At 49.7% G+C, this 23,079-nt stretch overlaps 1 protein-coding gene across 2 annotated transcripts in view; it reads left to right on the top strand.

The window, feature by feature from the left end:
- MDGA1 (MAM domain containing glycosylphosphatidylinositol anchor 1) overlaps positions 1-23,079 on the top strand; it is a 63,068-nt gene that overhangs the window by 10,497 nt on the left and 29,492 nt on the right. For both annotated transcript variants that reach the window (XM_021937212.2, XM_021937211.2), the window contains exon 2: positions 20,812-20,951. In XM_021937212.2, the coding sequence (XP_021792904.1) occupies positions 20,812-20,951 (140 nt within the window). The remainder of the gene's footprint in view (positions 1-20,811; positions 20,952-23,079) is intronic.

The raw sequence follows: 23,079 nt of genomic DNA, 5'->3' as shown, positions 1-23,079 counted from the left end.
TCAACTTGCTGTAACAATTTATCAGAAAGAAAGATTCAGGAACCGAGACCTCTGAGTTGAACTTGAGTAACTCCTTGGCACTGAGACTCTCCCCAAGTGATTCTCTTTTTTTTATAAATGTTTTGAGACAGAGTCTCACTCTTTTGCCTAGGCTGGAGTACAGTGGCACCATCTCAGCTTACTGCAATCTCTGTCTCCTGGGTTCAAGTGCCTCAGCTTTTGAGTAGTTGGGATTACAGGTGTGTGCCACTACACCCAGTTAACTTTTCGTATTTTTGTAGAGATGAGATTTTGCCATGTTGCCCAGGCTGGCCTCGAACTCCTGATCTCAAGCAATATGCCTGCCTTGGCCTCCCAAAGTGCTCAGATTACAGGTGTGAGCCACTGTGCCTGGCTGCCAAGTGATTCTTTAGAAACTCGTGATGAAGGCATTTCCCCCATCTCTGAGAGGGATACTGGGCGGATAGAGATGGGGAAATGAATTGAATTTCAGTGGCCTTATCTACTTGGGTTTGATTCCAGTGTTCCAGTAAAATGCAGAGGTCCTTGAGGAGGCCAGGTTACCTTCTGGCAAGATACATAAAGCCCACAAGGCAAGCTGAAGTTCTGTGCCGTGGCAAGACCTGAATTCACTTTTCTTTCTGGAATAAGACCACAGGGTAGACACAGAGAAGGCCATGAGGAAGGGCACAAGGGTATGGCAAGGAGTCAGCTTAGCTGCCAGCCAGTGGCCTTCAATGACCCAAAAACAGATCTTCCAGATTGATTGCAGGAAGAAACTGAGACCACAGAAGGCAAGTGGCTTGTCAAGGGCACACAGCAATTAGGTGCCAAGGCTGAAGTTAAAAGCCATGTCAAAGGACTTTCTACAGCTGGATCTTTCTCATTCTCTTGTGTCACCTCTCAGGCTTAGGAGAATCCAGGACATGTCTGCATGGCGTTTATAAGCTCATTGTGTGCCCACATCTCTATAATCCTTCCCCCTCCCCTGTGAACCTCATTTCTTATTCTCAGACCTCATTGTATCCAGACTACAGAATCTGGGGCTCATTCTGGGCCTAGAACTCTAGTTAGATGTTAGAGGCCCTTATTGGAAATGTCGGGGCACCCCCCACCCTTCTGGGTGGGAAGGTGAGCCTACTTGGTAGTGTGAACTGGAGGTTGCTGCCAGTCTCCACTGGGTCCAACATCTTGTCACACTGCCTACAAGTTCCACTTTAGAGTTATTAACAAGTTAGCTGGCAGAAGCACTGCCACTGTTTCCAGAAGGTTACTTTGGGAATACGCGGCAGCCCTAAGCCTTCTCCCCATGGCACAGGTTGGTTGATCAGATGAGTTGGATCTTGAGCCATGAGATTCGGGCAAGGAAGTTTCCAGGAGAGTGATGGGTGGAGGAAGAGGATGGGGTATTTGATATGTGTGTAGAGGGGTCTTAGGCAATATGTGGACTCTGTGTTGTGGCCATGTGAGAAATTTCATAGTGGACACCATGGACAGTCAAAACACACTTGGACGCATAGTCTTAGTTTGGGTTCCCCCAGAAGTAGACTCTGAGATAAGGAGCTGAATGCTGTAATTATGTAGGAGGTAACTCCAGGAAACTCTGGGAGAGGAATGGGGAAGCGAGACAGGGAAGCAAAGGAAGCCAATGAAAGATGCCTTATTAAGTCAGTTACATCGGTGTCCCGTGGGGGAACTCTGGTACACTGTGAAACACACACTTCAGAGTTATCCCACCATGGGGTGAGGGAACTGGGGCATGTATACACCCACCCTGTATCTGTCATTGGATGAGGCTGCTTCTGGGGGTGTTAATTCCCGGTACTCCTAAACCACTGCACACACAGGCAGCACAAGCTCTAGTGGCCAGAGATGGCCCTCAGGCAGAGAGGTGCCTGCAGGCATTGGCAATTGGGAGTTGGCTGGTGGTGCACTGAAGTGTTTAGGAAAGGGGGTGCAGGTGGGGCAGCAACAGTCTGTATTACATCTTGCCTTAGCCATGGTCTTGCTTTTTCAGAGCCAGCCTGCTGTGTGGAGCTCTTTGTTTTTAGATCTCATGTTCTGGGCTGCATGTACAAGCTTCCGTTCCAGGCTGAAAACTCTTCCCCTGTAGCCACCAGACCTGTGCACTGCTCATTTGCTTCCTTGGATTTTGTGGTCAGAATCCAAGTGTGTCGATTTCTCCAAGACTCTCCTGATATAATTCAGGCTCTCCCTGAAGGATGCCTTATACCTGTGGAGGACGGGGTTGAGCATCACTAAGGACACACCCAGAATCTACAGGGTCCTTTGGGCATTGCCATGAGAGGCACCATGTTCTCCATCCCGCTGAATTTAAAACCAACATAGAGGTGGGGACAGTCTAGCCTAGAAGACCACTCCTTCTCCCTGTAGACAGGATTCTGGGTGAAACAATTGTTAGGGGTCAGAGAGTAGTAAGGTCGACTGCATTCTGTCTACTTCCCTGCCCAGGAGCCAAGCCATGGGCTATGACCAGAGTGGCCTGCACCCCTGAATATACCTGAGCCTCATGAGTCTGGCTCAGAGCAGCACTTCCACCCTGTTGTATATTTATCTCTTCTCTAATAACTGAGACCTGAGATTAATTAATTCAATATTTATTGAACCCCGCTATGTGCCAGACTCTGTTCTAGGTGCTGAGGATACAGCAGAGAGCAGGAAAGAGATTATCTAGAATCACAGACTCATAGAGTGACAGAGCCGGGGTGAATCTTAGGGAAAATCTAATCATTTGTCAGGAGAGAAATCTGAAGCCCAGAGAAAGCAAGAGAAGTTCTCAGGCCACACAGCAGAGAGGGTGCTCAGCCTGGAATCATGGAAGGTCAGACGTAATGGGCTTAGAGGTTGCCTGTTTCCACCTGCTCAGTTTTTGTTGTTGTTGTTTTTGTTTGTTTGTTTTTTGAGGCGGAGTCTCTCTCTCGCCCAGGCTGAAGTGCAATGGCGTGATCTTGGCTCACTGCAATCTCCGCCTCTTGGGTTCAAGGGATTCTCCCTCCTCAACCTCCTGAGTAACCGGGATTACAGGCACCCGCCGCCATACCCAGCTAATTCTGTATTTCTAGTAGAGACAGGGTTTCACCATGTTGGCCAGGCTGGTCTCGGACTCCTGACCTCAGGTGATCCACCCGCCTCGGACTCCCAAAGTGCTGGGATTACAGGCGTGAGTCACTGCACCCAGCCTACCTGCTCAGTTTTTAGAGGCAGAAACCAATGGTCAGAGGTGAAGGGTCTCACCAAGCTGGTAGCCCTGCTGTATCTGCAAGTGAATACTCTCTTCTCTTCCACATCCATCTCCCAAGCCAGATCTAGATTCTCATTTCCTGAGGGGTGTGTATATGTGATGTGGGCAAGGGCAGTAGGCAGGGGACATGAGTACTTTCTTTTTGATCAAGCCATGCACCTCCTTTACTGTGCCTGCTGGCAAAGTGGCCTCAAGTGATACTAGGAAGAGCTTGCTATTGAGGGATGCCCTGATATGCTCAAAGCACTGACACCCTTGTCTGATTCACTCCCTCCTTTCTGGGGACTTCAGGGAGCAGGGGCTGCAAAGTCTGGCTGGGGTGAGGGTGGGCTTCATCCCCCCATTGTCCCCTCCCTGTCTTCTGTTGGAGATCAGCGCGTATGAGTATCTGTGTATGGGGGCCACTGGTATGAGATAAACTTCTCTCACTGGGTATGTCAACAGAAGCTGTAATATATTCCTCCGGTTCTTTCTGCCTCATGCAAGTGCACATTATTTGTATTTTTTGTGCATGTAATATACAATGGCATGTGTGTGCTGTAGGTGTGTATATGTGTGACGATGTTGCACAAAAGAACATGTATGTATGTGCAGTGAACTATGTATATGTGTGGTAGGGGGGCCTGCAGACCTCTTTGGGGGCTTCTCTGGGTCCGCTTTTATCTCACTGCCCTCCAGATGGCCTTTGCCTTGGTTGCAAGGCAGGGGGTGGGCACGGGCATCCAGCATCCTGGGTCATCAGTCAGGGACTTATGTCCAGCCTGGGTATGACCTCACCACCCTTCCCAGGAGACCTGAAGTGGGGGGCAGGGGCGGGCCGAAGCTGGCCTGGAGCTCCTGGCTAATTTTCCTGGCCTCGATCGATCCAGCAGCTTCTCCTGAGTCTATTAGCAGTCCGCAAGTGAAAATATCCCCCATCGCGAGCCCTGACCTGAGACAGGGAGGAATCCATAGCAATTTGTTCAAACAGAGGAAAGCGTTTCCCTCTGATTTGTATTCCAATTTATTCCAGGCAGGAAGGGGGTCAGGGTAGGAGGGCAAACCCAGGCACTGCCAGAGCTAGCCCCAGACCCGTGCCCTTTAACCCCCCATGCCAGCCTAGGTGGCAGCTGGACCTGCCCAGGGTTCCTGGGGCTGAGGAGGAAGGGTGGACCCCAGTAGGGGACAGGGAGGGAGGTCCGCCAGCCTTCCCAGCAGGCCCTGCTTGGCTGGAGAGCTCAGTTGTGGATTTGGTTTTCACAAAACACAAAGCCGCCTGCTCGGAGCCTCTCTCCCGGGCACTGGGGCCTGCGCCAGGTGTGCGCTCACCCGCTGCACCCGTGCCAGATTGGGGGCTGGGCTGGGTGTGTGGAGACAGTGGCCCCAGCTGGGCTGAGTGGCAGGGGGGCTGCTGAGGCCCAGAGGGGAGCTGGCACCTTTGAAAAGTGCTGGTGCAGCATGGAGAGCTCCAGCACGGCCTTCCGATCCAGTGCTCATGCTTCTCAGCCTGAACAAACTGGGGCTCTCTGGTGTCCTAACCAGGGACTCTTTTGAGTACCTACACTAGTTACAATTCTGGCTGTATTAAGTCCATGCTGTTTGCCGGGCACTGGACTAGTGCTGCTGCGTGTCTGGTGCTTGCAGGGTCTGGTCTTCATCTGCCTCAGTTTCCTCACTGGTGTTCCTCCCACCCTCTGCATACCTCGGTCACCTTCATGCATCTCTGCTCAACCCTTCTCACTTCCTCTTGGGAGGTGCTTCTCCCTTCTAAGGGTAACCCTAGTGGCTAAGGGTCTCAGGGCTGATGCCTCTGAGAAAGCTGACTTCCTTTCTCCCAGATTGCTTCCTTTGGCCCCACCTTGCCTTCCCTGTCAGGGCGCAGGCCTCCACAGAGTGCCATGGCAGCTGGAGAGGAGGATTCTGGGAAGGGTCAGGCAAGTAGTCCCGCACAGCTCACCTTCTGTCCCCACCTTTGCCCTCCCTGGTGTGTTAGCGCCCCCCGGGGAGGGGAGTAACCAGAGAAGTTCTTCACACTGAGGTGTCAGCAACTAGCAGCTCTGAGGTCAGCTGTCGCACATGACTTGCCAGGCTCCATGACACCATCGAGATCTAATTTCAGAATCAAATAACTAAATATAACGAAGTCGATGAATAACCATCTCTCGTCCAGGTAGGGAGGCAGAGTGGCCTGAAGGATAGGACCAGAGCCTTCTGAAACAGACCTGGGGTGGAGGTCTGCTCGGCCGCTCACTAGCCATGTGATCGTGGGCAGGTGTTGCACTGTGCCTCAGTTACCCCATGCACAAGACAGGGCTAATACTGGTACCTTCCTCAGAGGGCTGTGATAAAGGGGAAATGAGGAATGTGTGGGAAGCCATGTGCCTGGCATGTGGGAGTCAATGACCGCCGCTGTTCGGAGGAGGGTTTGCTAAGTGAGTGATTCCACCACCGAGGCCAGGCTCAGGAAGCTGCCGCTGTCACTGGCTGAGGCACAGAGGCTGCCACAAGGGAGGCGGCATGGGAGGCTCTGTGTACAGGCACGTGACACAATATTGGGACAGAGAGGGAACAAGACTGAGACCCTGGCCCAGGAGGAAGGGTAGAAGAATTCCAGTCCTCCTTCCATTTTCCGTTTGGGGAAGTTTATAGCAAGAATCTTCCCTTTTAGCTACTGTACAGGGCTGGGAGACAGGTGTTTTGTACCAGCCCTTTACTGCCACCCACCCACTGTCCATTTCAGACCCCATTTTCTTCCCAGGGGACAGCCTCCCTCCTCCCGCATCCACAGCCCTCAGCTGTCTCCTGATAGGGGCTTTGCTGTCCCTGGCTGTGATTGAACTCTGGTCCAGTTGTCCTTCTCCATCCCCAAGTCCTTCTTTTTTTCCCCCCAACCTACTCAATTTCAAGTCATTTACAAGTTGTTCAGAGGCTCAGCATTATAATCAGATCCTGTGGAGCCTGCCACTTATGTGGTTTCTAAAATTTTAGCCAAAAAAGGAGAGGAAACCCTTCAGTGATGGAGAAAAAATGAGAGACTACTTAAGCAGGAGGGCAGGTTTCCCGATTTATAAATATACCTGATGCTAAATAAAATATGTTCCTAAACTTTATGTTTCCTGAATTGATGCTTGAAAAAAAGATTGTTCATCCCTTTAAGGGATTTAATGTGCTTTTGCTCCCAGGGGTGCTCGCCTTTTGAAAAGGATACAGAAAGAGAACAAACAAGTGACTATTTAATATGCAGGGTGTTGATTTGATGAGTGTTATGAACGCACAAAGCAGGGAAAGGGATTGAGTGTGATGGAGGTGAGGGCAGGCGGGCTGTCTTAAAGCGGGAGGCTAGGGACGGCCTCTCAGAAGAGAGCTGAAGGAAGGGATGGAACAGGCTCAGGAAAGCTGGGGAAGAGCAATCCAAGCATTGGGGAGGGGGTGGGGCTGTAAGTGCAAAGGCCCTGAGGTGGGAGAGGGCCAGGCCTGCTTGAAGACTGACAAAGAGGGCAATGTGGCTGGAGTGGGGAGGGCGGTAGAACGGGAAGTGGGGCCGGGGGCAGATGGCAGAGGGCATGGCAGGCTGTTGAAAACGCATTGGCTTTGACTCCAAGTGGGATAGGAGTCATGGCAGGGAGAGCAGAGGAGAAATGGGATCCTCTGCCTGCTCGTGGAGAACAGGCTACAGCAGGCAAGGGAGGAAGCAGGGAAGACCTATCAGGAGGCTGCTGTCAGAATCCAGGCAGGCCTCGGTAGTGGGGGCTAAGACTAGGGTGGCATCGCAGGGGGGCAGATTCCCGACTGGTTCTGAAGGTCAAGCCAGCAGAGCTTGCTGGTGAATTGGGTGTGGGGTGTGGGAGGGGGAGAGAGGTCATGGATGACTCCCAGATTTCTGGCTGATACTTGGTTAACGGGAGACAACGTGTTCCCACTAATACAGGTATAGGGGGGTGAGGAGTGGCTCCCAACCCTTGAGGGTACTGGGGGGCAGTGAAAGTTGGCTGCTGGAGGTCAGTGGATGGAGGGGCCATAAAGCTAATGAGGTCCCCCTTACATTTCTGCTCCCTGGTTCTTTAACCTCAGAGCTAATTTTCCTGTGGTCTCCTGGACTGAGGCCAAGGCCTGGCCTGGAGGAATCAGGTAACTCCATATGTAGAGATGGCTTTAGAGGTTACTAGAAGTTGGGGTGCAGCACCTCTATCTCCCCCTGCAGCTGGGTGGGGTGTTTTCCATGAGCCGGAGCTCTACCCAGGGACCCACAGTGACCCGAGGTCAGGGGGGTCAGAGTCTGCCTGGCTGTGGGAGAACCCCCAGCAATGCTGTCCTTCCCTTCCTTTCTGTGCTACTATGGCCAAGGCCCCACCAGCTCTCAAGCTGCAAGATTGATTTGTTTTCATTGCTGTTATTGTTATTATTATCCACTTAAACAACTTCATAGGAAAAAAAGAAGCCCAGTGACTATCAACCATTAACCATTCATTCTAAACTCCCTGCCCACACCTGTCAATATATTTTTACATAGCGGTAAACAGTGGTCCGTTCTGCTTTCTCGGCTGACTTTATCTCCTACACACGTCTCCTGCTATTGACTGAGCCCTCAGACCTGTCACTTTAATGGCCGCAGGGCACCCCCTGCATCGATGTGCTGGAGTTCGGGTCACCGTTTCTCTGCTGCTGAGCGTTTGGGTAGGAGCCAGTTTCCCTTTCTTTTAAATAGCTCTGCCATGAATATCCTTATGTGAATTACTTTTTCCTTTTAAATTATTTCCTTGGGGCCTATTCCCCAAAGTGAGATTGCCTAATAGGTCATAGGATAGGAGCAGTTTTATGGTTCTCATTTCGCACTGCCGGGTTGTGTGACAGAAAGTTTGAGCTGGTGTTGTGCACAGCCCAGCCACAATAGATTTTATCATTTTAATTTATTTTCACTGGTTTAATAGGTGCATTATGGCCTGCTTTTTAACTTCCAGTTTGCACCTCCTGAAGTCATACTTGGGTCGCTTGGCACCTAATAATAATAAGGCCTGATCTATGCAGAACTTTACAGTTTACATGATACTTTCTTAAATGTCATCTCACTTAATAAGACACTGTGAGCCTAATGTTATTGGCCTCTGTTTTATATGGAGAAATGGGGGCTTAGGCAAGTTAAGTGCTGGAGTGGAGCCTCTAACTAGTTCTTGCAGGTTTGGTTGCTTCTCTTCTCTTCTCTTCTCTTCTCTTCTCTTCTCTTCTCTTCTCTTTTTTCTGTTAAGACGGAGTTTCACTCTTTTTGCCGGGGCTGGAGTGCAATGGCGCAATCTCAGCTCACTGTGACCTCCGCCTCCTGGCTTCAAGCAATGCTCCTGCCTCAGCCTCCCGAGTAGCTGGGATTACAGGCGCAAGCCACCACACGCAGCTAATTTTGTATTTTTAGTAGAGTTGGGGTTTCACCATGTTGGCCAGGCTGGTCTTGAACTCCTGACCTCCAGTAATCTACCAGCCTTGGCCTCCCAAAGTGCTGGGATTACAGGTATGAGCCATCATGCCTGGCCAGGTTTGGTTGCTTTTCTATTGCACTATATGGAAAGGACTCCCTGCCACCTATCTCTGTCCATTCTTATGTGAGGGCTCAGGGTCCCCAGATGCCCACTGCAGCCCAAATCCAGTGCCTTAGCCTCATTTTCTCCCTTTGGCCCCTACATCCGGGCCTATGCCAGAACCCCACGCTGAGCCTGCTTGAGGGCTGGGGTTTAGCCCTGTGGGCCTTGGAGAGAGCCATGTTCCATCCCTTTGCCTCACTGGGCTTTTTGATTGGGTGGTGCTTTGGGGACTTCTTGCTTTAGCAAAGCCACTGCCATCCCCACATCCTGGCCCAGGCTCTGCCTTCTGGGTTGGAGGCCTGGATCTGGCAGTGTGTCTCCAGTCCTACCCTGGTGGTCCCCTATCCCTAGTGACTGTGCTGCAGACTCCTAGAGACCGGGGGCTGTCAGGCTCCACTCTGGAATAGGAGGACCTTCTCAGAGCAGACACTCTGAAGCATGAGTCTAGTTTTATTTCAGCCCCTTCCAACTGTACTTCTAGCGTATCTACTAGGCAGCATGCACTGTGCACAAGGCATTCCATTATCAGTGGGTTTCACACTCACAATAGGGAGCCCTGTTATGTCCATTTTATAATTAGGAAGCTGAGGCTCTAGACTAGACGAGTAAATGATTTGCCTCAAGTCACCCAGAAATTACTGTTTCCGTGGGCTTGGTTCGATAGGTATGCTTTGACAGGTGCAGGCTTGGTTAGATCTAGACCCTGGGCTGCTGCCAGGGACCGGTGCCAAGTGAATCACAGTGATGGGGTCTCCAAGACCAGCAGAGCTTGGTGGGGCTAGAACTTTCCTTTCTGGGATCCAGGAAAGGAAATTTTACATGAGTAACCATGAGTAACCCTGCTTCCATGGGTCCCACATCCCTAGGCCAGGAAGGCTCAGACGTTGGGATCCTAGGAGTCATTCTCTGCCCTGATGGGTGGAAGCCGCTCTTTTCCACTGTCATCTTACATATTTTCACGGGGAGAGCTTTTCCTCCCAGTGATTACTACTTTCAGCCCACTTTAATGTTCTGATCTCTCAGGATTACAAACTCCTGGTAATCCTCCAAAGTAGACCTCATTCAGTTTCATTTTTTCTTGCAAGACTTTGGAATAGGTTCCCAGAGCATCCTGGGCCATATTATTAAATGGAAATGGAACTGAAATTTATTAAGTACCTGCTGACTACAAGTCATTGTGCGATGTATCCAATATGCATTTTCTCATTGAATCCTCACGACAACCCAAAAGTTATCTCCACCGAAGCCTGAGATGTAGTATTATTCCCATTTTGCAGATGAAGAAACTGAGGCTAAAGGAGGTTAAACAACTTTCCCAAGGTCACTTGGTCACTGAGTAAAAGGCAGAGCGCTCCTCCCTACCCCTCATCCTATGCCGTTGAGCAGCCCTCTCAGATTTGCATTTAAAGCCTCTGATCAAGCGTTGCCCAACTCGTCCTGCCTTTACTGATTGGAGATGACCTATGTCCCCTCATCATTAATGGTTTTTTGTTGTTGTGTTTTTGCTTTTTTGAGACAGAGTCTCTCTCTGTCGCCCAGGCTGGAGTGCAATGGCGCGATCTCGGCCCACTGCAACCTCTGCCTCCCAGGTTCAAGTGATTCTTCTGCCTCAGCCTCCCAAGTAGCTGGGATTATAGGCACCCACCACCACACCCAGCTAATTTTTTGTATTTTTAGTAGAGATGAGGTTTCACCATGTTGGCCAGGCTTGTTTCGAACTCCTGACCTCAAGTGATCTGCCCGCCTCAGCCTCCCAAAGTGCTGGGATTACAGGCGTGAGCCACCGCGCCCGGCTGTCATTAACAGTTTTATTTCTGGCATTCTGGGACCCACCAGGAGAAAGTCCCTTTATAGTTTTCATCAGGAGACCTAAGAGTCCTCATTAAAGGGCTTTGCTGGTGGCCTGTCCAGGCACCCTCTAGTTCTATAAGTGGATGTACAGATTAGACTTCCACTGATAGACAGTGAAGATTCTATGAGCATCACCTGCCACTCTCCGTACCTGTGTGCCTTCCAATGAGATCAGGATGTGGGCACAGTGGTGCTGAACATCCCCAGGGAATGGGGCATAATGGACCGGCCAGCACTTACAGCAGAGGAGAGTTGTAAGGGCGCCAGCCTCTCCCAGAAGCTCCAGGCGCCACAGTGGCAGTGTCTGCAAATGGAACAAGGCCGTGCAAACTGTAGCAGGCTTGCATCTGACTATGAAAGCAGAGCTTGTTTTTGCACTCAATTGTGGTTGCAGGGTGGCGGCCTGCACACTGAAGCTTTCAGTTCTGGCTGGTTGCTGTATTCAGTGACAGCGCCCTTGTACCCAGAGGTCAGAGACACATGCACTCTGGTTAGGGAGAGATTTTTGCAGCCAAAGGGAAGGTTGGCTGAATATGGGTTTGGTTTTGATGAGCAAAAAAGGCCTTGTGTCGGGGAACAGGCTTTAATATGGTTTGCAGCAGGGAGAGGGCAGAGGTTCTTCGCCTAGAAGGGCTATGCCTCATTTGGCTCTGTGTCCCAGCGCTGAGGGCAGGAGATTTCACATAATAGGTGCTCAGAAAATGTTACAAAGCCAATTAATGAATCAATGGCAAATTAAAAGGTGATTGTGTGTGCCCTTTGAGGGACTGGGAGGACAGGGAGCGAGAGGGAGGATGGGAAGGGAATGGACTCAAACATGGGTCTAATGACTGGAGAGAGAATGACCAGAACTGGATGGGCCAAAAGTCTGTTGCTGCTTTCCCTCAAGATGCTCTGCATTAGGGCAAGGCTGGAGGAGATGGTGTGGGTGAGTTGGGGCTGTTTCAAGCCGGCTTTCCTAGCACAGAACTGGAGCCTCCTCCAGCCTCAGAACACCCCGAGAAGTCACCTGGTCCACCCCCGGCTGGTGGTGAACAGAGGACAGGCTCCAGCCAGCTCTGCAGAGAGCGGGACTGTGGTAAGGGCAGAGCAAACCCCGATGCAGTGAGCACAGAAGGGCAGGGTTAATTTTCCCCAGAGCCCACGCTCGATGGCTCACAGTCTGCAGAGAGGCTCGGAGCATCATCCCTGGCAGAAGGAGGCCCAGGTGGAGCAGGCCAGGCGCCTGCCCAGGAAAGCCTCCTCCCAGGCCCCCGGCCACCATTCTCTGAGCAGCTAATTAAAAGAGAAAAGCCTGTTAATATTTCAGCACTGTTAACTCCGCTAAATTATTAAGCGTCCATTTGCATTACATGCATAAAAGGATCAATAAACACGTGCGTACCAGGGTCTGGGAGGGCGAGAGGTGTCACGGCGAGGGAGGGACGGTTTCTGAGGATGCTGCACGGCGTCGGTCCTACCAGGAACACGGAGACTCCGTCCTGAGCTGTGAGCCCTGCACTGGGCTAGGCACTTGGGAAGTGGAAACGCATGGGGGTTAGCATGAAAGACGGAGAGTCAGACAGGTTCCAGATCAATGGGGTGTCCTTGGGTAACTTATATAACCTTGCTGAACCTCAGCTTCCTCATCTGAAAAGTCCGAACCATAATAGGCTTGTTAGGAGCAATAAATACGATAAAAGATATAAAGCACTCAATATATTGCTGGCAGAGTAAATGTCAATAAAGGGTAGCTATTGCAGTTAATGTTATATTATGGGGATGGGGGTGGGGTGAGGCCTGAGACAGCACAAGTCTCTAGTTCACTGCAATCCCTCCCTGCTCCCTCTCTGCCTCTCAGTAGGTCTTTATAGGCATCGTTCTTATTCAGCTTTTCTAGCTATTCGCTTTCCTAGTGCAGAGCCCGAGTGCCATAGCTCCCTGTTACCTCAGAATCAAGTTTAGCACCTCATACTGATAAGGGCTTGTTGAATGACTATCTGATGGAAGCCAGGACCAGAACACGGATCACAGTTCTGTACCTCTCCATCCAGAACACTCAGTGATGCTTCTGGGAGGTGGCTGAGGTGGTGGCACTTGCTGTGTCATCTGTGGGCAGATAGAACCGACTCTGGGCAGGGAATTTTGCAGCCCCTCCTTCTCCTTTTGTTTCCTTGCCCCTCCCTCACCCTGCTGTTTGGTTGTTTCCCAGCCTGCAGACTCACTTCCCCTGAAGGAGCCAGAAGCAGGAAGAGGGCAACGGTCCTCTTCATTGATTATTGGCTGAGCTTTTGTTTTTTTGAGATAGGGGTCTTGCTCTGTTGCCCAGGCTGGAGTGTGGTGGTGCAATCATGGCTCACTGCGGCCTCGATCTCCTGGGCTCAAGCAATCCTCCCTCTTAGCCAGGATTACAGGCATGTGGCACCACGCCCAGCTCATTTAAAAAAATTTTTTTTGTAGAGACGGAGTCTTGCTATGATGCCCAGGCTGGTCTTGAACCCCTAGCTTCAGGCAATCCTCCTGCCTCAGCTTCCCAAAATGTTGGGATTACAAGCATGAGGCACTGCGCCCGGCCTGAAGGAACTTTTTTTTTCTTTTGTTTAGATGGAGTCTCACTCTTTTCACCCAGGCTGGAGTGCAGTGATATGATCTCAGCTCCCTGCAATCTCCACCACCTGAGCTCAAGCCGTTCTTCCACCTCAGCCTCCCGAGTAACTGGGAACACAGATGTGTACCACCATGCTGGCTAAGTTTTTATATTTTTGGTAGTGATGGGGTTTCACCATGTTGCCCAGGCTGGTCTCGAACTCATGAGCTTAAGCGATCCTCCTACCTTGGCCTCCCAAAGTGCTGAGATTACAGGCCTGAAGGTGCTTTTAATCAAGGTTTTCCATTTGTCTTGCTGTCTATCTTGTTTGGCCCTCACCCTAGTGGTGTATCCATGTGCATTTGGCAGCACCCCTACCTGTGGCTAGCAGCTGGGCATGGATTCTTTTGTAGGGGATGGGGATCTTTGATGAAATTCCCCCATTCCAGTGAGAATTCTCTTTGGATCCTTAGTTGGCAGGTTGGAGTTTGTCTTAGTCTGACTCCCTGAGAGTTTGTGGCTCCCTCACTGGGCCTACTGGGTTCTGGAAGCCCCCACCCATACCTGTACACTTTGGGTGTATGCTTTTTGGGGAGGAAAAGAGTAAGCTGATAGGCCAGGAGCATTCCGCGTTGGCTGTGCTCATTAGGATGCTGCCCCAAGGGTGACATGTCTCAGGCCACTTGGCTGTTCTCAACTAAGGGGTTGGGGAGGGGCGTGTTAACTCCTTAGCTGTCAGTTTTGTATTAAGTTTTTCTCCACTAGTTTTACAAAACATTGCTGTCTCTCAGGATGTTGAGGTGCTCTGCAAAGAAGGGGGTTTATGGCCAAATACATTTAGAAAGCACTGAGTGAAACCAAGTTACATGGATGTGTTTACTGCAGGACTTTTCAGAGCCTTTAATACTATACTTTGTGTGCTAAGTTTTCTCACAGAGAGCGAGAGAAAGAACACGCAGGGTCCTTACTTGACAGTGCAGATCATCTGTGATGGAGTATCAGTGAACATTCTGTGGCACACAGGTTGGGAGAGGCTGTTTTCCTTTTCCATGGGGTTTTGTTGATAGAAATCAGGAGAGTAAAATAGCAAAGTCTCATAGACCAGAGGCAAGGAAACATACTTGGTTCTGAAATCCTGTTCAGTTTTTTATCCACCAATATGGTATCAAGCAAAGATGATCAAATCCAGCCATGCCTCTGAAATTCCTGGGGACAGTGAACAGAGTCCCAAGTTAGCAGGTGGAAGGCCTGGGTTTCAGTCTTGGCTGTGCTGCTGTCTCAGCGAGTGACTTGGACGAGACATTTCCTCTTCCAGGCGTTGGTCTCCTTCTCTGCCAATGGGGCTAAATGCGACTTTCCCTTTCTGCTTCACAGAACTGAGGCAAGGAGCTTGGAAATGTACAGTGGACCCCAGGAAGGTGCCAACCCTCATCATCTGTGACAGAGAAGCAGGGTCCTCTCATGCAAAGGGCTTGAAGACTGCAGGGGATGTGCGTTCTTGAGAGGAGTGCAGGATCATTTATAGAATAATAATGCTGGCTGACATTTTTAGATTGCATACTGTGTACCAGGCACTGTTTTAAACACTTTACATGAGTTTCCTTATTTATTCCTCACAACAACCCCATTTTGCAAATGAGAAAACTAAGGCTTAAGTAACTTGCACAGCCAAGTGCACTAGTACCATGAGAAGGGGGATACCCGGGGAAGGGCTCCAGTCCTTCCCACTTTCCAACCCCTCTGAAGCCCTGCACAGCCCTCAGCATGAATTTTGAACATATTCATGAAACACCCCTACCCGTTTAATGACTGCTTTGAGCATTTCCACCCCTGGGTTGCATGTGTAGGGGTGCACAGCAGCTGGTCCCCTTTCCCTATCTCTTGCTCCTGTTTCATTATCTTGGGAGCTGTCATTTATGGAGAGAGCACATATTATTTGACCAGGTGTTTTACATATATTGCATTAACCCCTCATACCAGCCCTGGGAGAAGGCATTATTGTTCTTATTTTATAAATGAAGAGGCCGAGGCTCAGAGAGGTTAAGTAATTTGCCCAGCATCACACAGCATCACCCAGCTAGTGGGTAGCAGAGCCAGGATAATGGGCCCCAAATCGTGTGACTCCACAGCTGTGTGCTTTCCATCTCTCTAAAGCAGACCTTTTCTCTCCCCACGGTTCCTTATCACATCCCCCTGTTTTCGAGTCATCATAGCATTTAACACACTCTGAAACCACCCTGTCCATTTCTGTTTCCTTTTTTGCTGTCCATCTCCCCAGCAATGCTCTTTGAGAGCCATCCCTTGTTTGCTTTTCATGACAGTATCTCCAGCGCCCAGCACAGCGCCTGGCCCAGAAGGACTTATTGTTCAACAGACTGAATGAAAGGATTATGTCATGGTGTATCTGGAAATAGCCATGCCCAGGTTGCCGTCCGAATCAGGAGATGCTGCTGCAGGCAGTACCTTCCTAGGGTGTGTGGAGCTGGATGGAGGCTGAGGTACAGTGGGGCAGGGACCCTTTGGGGTTTAGGGTCAGAAATATGGTTCTGGCCATTCCAGGGGTGACCTGAGCCAATGGGAGGCTGACTCATGCTAAGGAAACTCAGTGGGGGGTGATGAGCAAATTGAAAGGCCAAGGCCAAGGGGGACTAGGTAATTTACTACTAGTGAGGACTCATTTCAGAAGGAAAACTGTACCTGGAACCAAATCAGCAACGGGAAGTGGCTCATCAAGTAAGAGTGAGAATAAAGGGAGTTGGATAACTGTAATAGTAAATGGATTATCCTGGATAATCTCAATGGTTAATATCATCCCAGGACGGTAGATGCTGTTTTCTAAAAACCGAGGTGTAATTTAGAAGGTATAATATGGTGAAGTCCAAAGCAGATACCTTGATGTGCTTTTACTTGTGTATCCAGACACTGTGCAACCACCACTCAGATCAAAATGTCCAACATTTCCATCTCTCTTCTTCTCCCCATGAAAGTTCTCTTGGCTGGGTGCAGTGGCTCACGCCTGTAATCCCAGCACTTTGGGAGACCGAGGAGGGTGGATCACAACGTCAGGAGTTCTAGACCAGCCTGGACAACACAGTGAAAACCCGTCTCTACTAAATATACAAAAATTAGGTGGGCATTGTGGCAGACACCTGTAATCCTAGCTACTTGGGAGGCTGAGGCAGGAGAATTGCTTGAACCCGGGAGGCAGAGGTTGCAGTGAGCTGAGATTGTGCCACTGCACTCCAGCCTGGGTGACAGAGCTAGACTCCATCTCAAAAAAAAAAAAAAAAGTTTTCTTATGCCCTTCTCAGCAAATAATCTCCCACCCCACCCAAGGGCAATCAGTGTTAGGCCTCTGCTACCCTAAGGTAAGTTTTTCCAGTTTTAAGTTTTGAATAAATGAAATCGCACACCATGATTTTTTTTTTTTCTGTCTTTAGCATTACAATACACTGTATGTTTGTGTCTGGGTTCTTTCACTCAAATTGCGCCTGTGAGATTCAACAGTGTCATGTCTCTACCCTTTTTCACTTACGGTGAATATTCCTTTGTATGAAGATACCAGAACTTATTTGCTCATACAATTCTTGATGGATGACATGTAGGTTGTTCTTGTTTTGAGCTATTGTGAATAAAGCCACTGTGAATATTTTTGTACTTATTGTTTGGTTGCCATAAGTACTCATTTCTACTGGGTACATATTCAGGAATGGAATTGCTACATCATGGGTTATACACCTATTTACCTTTAGGAGGTACTGCCCAAATTTCTTCCAAAATGGTTCTAGCATTTTAGAGTTGGGTGGTCATCAAAGGGAGTTGGATCATCTTTTTTTTTTTTTTTTTAGACAGAATCTCACTCTCTTGCCCAGGCTGGAATACAGTGGCATGATCATAGCTTATTGCAGACTTGAATTCTTAGGCTCAAATGATCCTCCTGCCTCAGCCTCCTGAATAACTGGGACTGCAGGCACACACCCCCATGCCTGGCTAATTCTTGCAGTTTTTGTAGAGACAGAGTCTCACTATGTTGCCCAGGCTGGTCTAGAACTCCGCGGCTCAAGTGATCCTCCCACCTCAGCCTCCCAAAGTGCTGGGATTGTAATTGAGTCATCACACCTGCCCAGGAGCTGGATAATCTTTACAATGTCATCTCTGATATCCACTCATGGCCAGTGGGGAAATACACCTGTCAGGTGACTAGAGGCCCTGTGTCTGCCGATCAGGCCCCATCTGCCCTGGCCTGTACTAGCTGTGCCCTAAGAAAGTCCAGCTCTCCAGCTCTTTTTCAATATTCCTTATCTGTCACCAAAGCTTCTGTCATTACAACACTGCCTTGCTACAGGCAAGCCACAGCGTCCAAGATTACAGCTTATCTTCCATTGGAGCCTGTTAAATCGATGTCTTCCTTGTTGAGAGGCACCCCAGGCCTCTTGGTCTTATCAGCAACCGGCATGCACATCATCTTTTGGTGGGTTGTTTCTTGATGAGATTTCCTGAGGACTTCAGCCACAGATGGCTGTCTCTTTCACGTATGGTGATGTTCATGCATTTTTATTGCATGAGGTGACAGTTTTGGGCCCAGTTCCCAGATTCTGGAGTGCATCTTATATAGGGACGACTATGTGCTGATTACAAAATTCGTAGAAAGTGTGAGTTGAAAAAGACCTTAGAAGTCATCTAATCTACCCTTCCTATGGGTAGGGAAACTGAGGCCCAAGATGGTGAAGTGGCTTGCTCAAGGCATACATTGCTTGTCTCCTGACAGCCAGCCAGGTTCATTCCTCTGTGGCAGCCAGGCAGGCAGGATGGTCACCTGGACACTCAGACTCTGGGTTGGTAGCAGCTACCACTGTTTACCAAACCCGCTGCTGTTTGCAGAGACCCTCATCATTAAACATAGCCTGTGTCACTCCCAACTGCTGACCAAGTTTAGTGACCTGCTGCCAGGCTACCTCTGGGGACTCTACCTCTGTGATTAGTTCATGTCTGTCCCATCAGTGTTGGTGGAAGGCCCTGCTTGTAGCATCTGTAAAACACGTTACGACTCTACTAAGCATTTTTCATTTATCCTGTGTTATCATCACATCTACCATTGTGAGTTCTTAGGGTTGGTAGTGTTCTCTTCATTTTAGAGATGAGAAAACTCATGTCCAAAGGTCACTAGAGGTTTACCCTGTGTAATATAATTTGAGACTTTGTCCTGTCAGCTAGCACAGAGCCTCCCTATCCCTGAGGCCTGGTTCAAAAACTACCTCTTCCATGGAACCTTCTGTGGTTCTTCCTCCAGAAGATGGTGATGCCTGTTTTCTGACATCCTAGGGCCTTCTATATCTCTCTTATGTCCCCCAGCAACTTCACCATGGGATATCCTTATAAATCTGTTCATTCAGTGTTCGCTGAGTACCTGCTGTTTTCAAGGCCTTGTGCTGGAGATCCCAAGATAAAGCTCAAGGTCTGGTAGGCAGAAAGACAAGAATCCTGAATTTGACAGAAACACAGGCCTGATGCTTTGTTGTTGCACTGGGGGAGTGACGCACAGTGTAGACACATAAAGAAGGAAGGTGCCTGTCAGTCATGGGACATTTCCTGGAGGAAGTTGTACATTTTCTGTATCGGCTTTATCTTCTTATCTTCTTATCTCTGTTAACTGATAATCATGAGAATTATAAATTCAGATAAGAGAACTTTATTTCTTATAGAGGGTTGCGTCCTGTGGGGTGGCCATCCTGACAGGCTGTGAAGTGTAGCCTCTGGCAGAGACTGAAAGCAGTCACTTTGAAAGAGGAAAGGTGAGACAGGAATTTCTGCTGAACAGGTGGGCCAGGTATACATTTTCAACAGGTTATGGGAGGAGCTATGAATATTCACAAAGGGGGATGTACACATGCATAGTAAACAAACGTGCATGTTACATACATCTCATGTTCACTTTGGGGTGCAGACAACATTTAAATGCACCATAATCTGGCCTATGTGTCAAAAGGTGACACAGAAGACACAAAGGCACTTAGTGGGCAGCCTCTGTCAACTGGCCAGAACCAGTTCATGGTTGCTGGTCTTTTATCTGGAGAAAGCTACTGAAATCAGTCTCTTGTCTGATCAAAGGTGTAGTTATGGCTGGTGGAACGGGAGGCCAGTTAGTCGGTGTCTGGCAGTAGATGGTCTGCAATTGTTTCAATATTGCTTATCTCCAGGCCAGTGCTTGTTTAGCTGCTAGAGAAAACAGAAAGCCTTGTGGCAACTAGAACATGGCTTATTCTTTAAGTGTAGGGGGTGTGACTTACTCGGGCCTGGCATGACCTTAGGTCCTGTTTGTAATTTGATATCTCTTAGCCACAGAGTCTGTTCTATCACTCTTATGATTTCTATTTTAACACCACCGTGCCCCTCTTTAGAGCAGGGACGTCGTTTGTACCTCCTTGTGTTCCTTATACCCAGTATCAGCTCTTCTACTTCACTCTCTCCCTTCTCAGCTGTGAGCAGAACCTGTGAAGTTGGGGTCTTTTCCTCTTCCTAGAGTTTAAGCATTGGGGGGGCTGGGACCTGGTTTGCCTTTAGGACAATGGGGCTAAACAATGGGGCAGGGGCTATGACCTTGGCAAGTTCAGTCATTTCTCACTGGGCCCATCCAGCTACATCCTAGCTTTGGTCCCCTAGCCTGGGTCACAGCCCAGCCCTGGGCACTGTGAGAGAGGTCAGGGAGGAGCCACAGCCTTTTGCCAGCTCCCAGGCCCCAACTTCTGTGAGCACTTCTGTCCCTTGGAGAAGAAGTTGGACACAGCCTCAGAGAGCAATGAAAAAATAATGAAGGCCTTTGGGGAGGGCAATGTGCAGCTGGGTGTGTGTGTGTGTGTGTGTGCCTATGTGTCTTAGGTTAGGCTCTCTAAAAGCAAAGCCTGAGATGGTTGGGGCTGGGGAGTTATGGTTTAGGCAAGCTATTTGCTGGGAAAATGCTCTCAAGAGAAACTGAGGGAATGAGTGAGGCAGCCAAGCAAAGATGAGGCTCAGGAAGCTTAGCCTCAGCCTGTTTCCAGGGGAGCTCTGGAGTATGACAGCGCCATAGTCACCCCACCTGTGTGTGTGTGTGTGTGTGTGTGTTGCAGGGGAGAGGGGGTAATCTCCTAGGCATTTCTGGCCAAAGCAGCTCTCTTGGCTAAAGGCAATTCCCTGAGGAAGGCGAGTACCCTGAGCTGTCAGCAGCTGGGGATGGATGCACCTGTCACCTTGGGGAGCTGGGAGGGGCGCTGACGGCATCCACTGCCAGGACTGCTAAGATGGTGATGCTAACTGAGTGACGACCGGTCTGTACAGATGACAAAGCCCCTTCACACAGTCAGCCCACTGAAAAGCACAGCTCTCTTGCAAGGGGTTGGGGAACTGTCCCTTTTCTGAGTTCCTGGCCCTCCTGGTTCTGGCCTGGGGGTCCTGGGAGGATTCTTTCCTGGGCTCAGCAGGGGCAGGCCTCTGAGGAATGGCCTGGAGAGATCTGGGCTGACCCCTCCCCAACACCCTCAGGAGGGAGCCCCAGACTTCTGGCCTTGGCACCTCTTCTCTAAACCTCCTCCATCCTCTCTTGCCAGCTCCAGCCCAGGCCCAGATCGTGCATGCGGGCCAGGCGTGTGTGGTGAAAGAGGACAATATCAGTGAGCGTGTCTACACCATCCGAGAGGGGGACACCCTCATGCTGCAGTGCCTTGTAACCGGGCACCCACGACCCCAGGTAAGCCCCAGCCCAGCCTTGCTCAGGCCTGTCCTGCCCTCACCTTGCCTGGGCTCAGCACTAAAGAAGAGACGGCAGGATACGAGGACTCATGATGCACCACAGCATGGAGGCAGAGAACAGGAGATGGGGGCTGGGGAAATAGCTGGAAAATTAACTCTGTGGGGAAGGGCTGGAGGCTATGGGCTCATTCACCTGAAAATATTGACGGCTGAGGGGAAAAATAGAATGCCGGTTGTTCAGTTCCACTCCAGTCCACGGATCTGTTGAGCAGACACATCCTTAGATGCAGCTTCTAATGTGTCTGCAGGCAGACCATGTGCCAGGCACCGTGCCAGGCACTTTCTCCAGTGTTTTCCCTTTGGAGCCTCACAGCTGTGCAGAGAGGAAGGCATTAGTGACCCCCTTTGCAGCTGAGGAATTTGCGACTCAGCGAGGTTGGGTAAACTCCCAAGCGCACGCAGCTCTTGTGAGGATGGAAGCAGACATTGAATCCAGAACCAGTGTCCTCTTAGCTTACTCTGCTTCCTCCCAGCATGTCCATCTTTGAGTTGGGGACTCCAGGAGTGGCAAGCAGCATAGAAAATGTGATCTCTATCTACTTCAGGCTTCTGGCAGGCAAGCTTCACACTCTTGAGGCTCACAGAGCCAAAGCAATTAGAAAGAAACAGAAAATAAGAATCTGGGAATGCCAGATGAATTTTGTCACAGATGAAGTGTATGGCTCAAGCAGGAAGCAGTGGCCCATGATCACTGAGAGCTAAGGGGAGGAGGTGGGCTGAAGGGATGGGAGGAATTTGCTGATGAGCTGCTGTGACCTTTAATAGCAGCAGAAAGGGTGACAACTGGATCCTAGAAAGGACAGTGAAATACAAAATTCTTTTTCCTGGATCATTTTGGGAACATAGATGACTTTAGTAGGTTTGGCCTTGAGACAGGCAGATGGACAAAAAACTATGATCACTGCTGCTGCTTCTCAAAGGCATGTTTTAGAAGGGAAAACAATGCTGCTGGATTTAGGTCGATGTCTGTGTCAGGTGTGACCATTAAAGGATGGATGGTCCTCCCTACAAGCCAGTGAGGCCGCTGGGTCATTTCTCCCTAAGGCTGCACTGGCCATCTGTGTGTGGCTCCTTATGTGTCCCTGTATGGGTCATGTGTGGTTGTGGCTATGTGTATGTGTACCTGGTTTTCTATTTCCATCAGTGGCTTCATTCGTTCTATCACCCAGGCGCAAACCCTTGGGCTCATATTTGACCTTGCATCTTCTCGTTCCTCACATCTAGCCAGACTCTGAGGCCTTGTTTTCTTTTCTTTTTCTTTCTTTCTTTCTTTATTTTTTTTTTTTTTAAGATGTGGTCTCACTTTGTTGCCCAGGCTGAGTGCAGTGGCGAGATCATAGCTTACTGTAGCCTTGACCTCCTGTGCCCAAGTGATCCTCCCACCTCATCCGACCAAGTAGCCAAGACCACGGGTGTGTGCCACCATGCCTGGATCATTTTTCCTTCTTCTTTTTTTTTTTTTTTTTTGTAGATATAGAGTGTCCTATGTTACCCAGGCTGGTCTTGAACTCCTGGCTTCAAGCATTTCTCCTGCTTCAGCCTCCCTAAGTGCTGAGATTACAGATGTGAGCCACTGTACCGGCACACCTTTCTTTTTATGTCTCTTGCGTGGGTCTCCTCCTCTCTTTTCTTCATTAGTCCTCTAGGTCAGCCTATCAGTCCTGTCCCTTGGTCCATTGCAGTACACTCTAAACTGACCTCCCAATCTCTCACCTCACCCCTCCTCCCATCTATTTTTTTTTTCAAGGCAGGGTCTTGCTGTGTCGCCCAGGCTGGAGTGTAGTTGTGCAATAAGGCTCACTGCAGCCTTGACCTTCTGGGCTCAAGCAATCCTTCCCCCTCAGCCTCCCAAGTACCTGGGACTACAGGCATGCGCCTCCATGCCCAGCTAATTTTTTTTTTTTTTTTTTTTCTGCAGAGACAGTGTTTCACCATGTTGCCCATGCTGGTCTTGACCTCCTGGGCTCAAGTGATCCTCCCATCTCACCCTCTCAAAGTGTGGGGATTATGGGCATGAGCCACTACACCTGGCCCCCTTCAATCCGTTCCTGCACTTTGCTACCAGA

Source organism: Papio anubis, chromosome 6 (assembly GCF_008728515.1).
Source record: "Papio anubis isolate 15944 chromosome 6, Panubis1.0, whole genome shotgun sequence".
NCBI lineage: Eukaryota > Metazoa > Chordata > Mammalia > Primates > Cercopithecidae > Papio > Papio anubis.
This window is presented reverse-complemented; position numbering and strand designations above follow the sequence as displayed.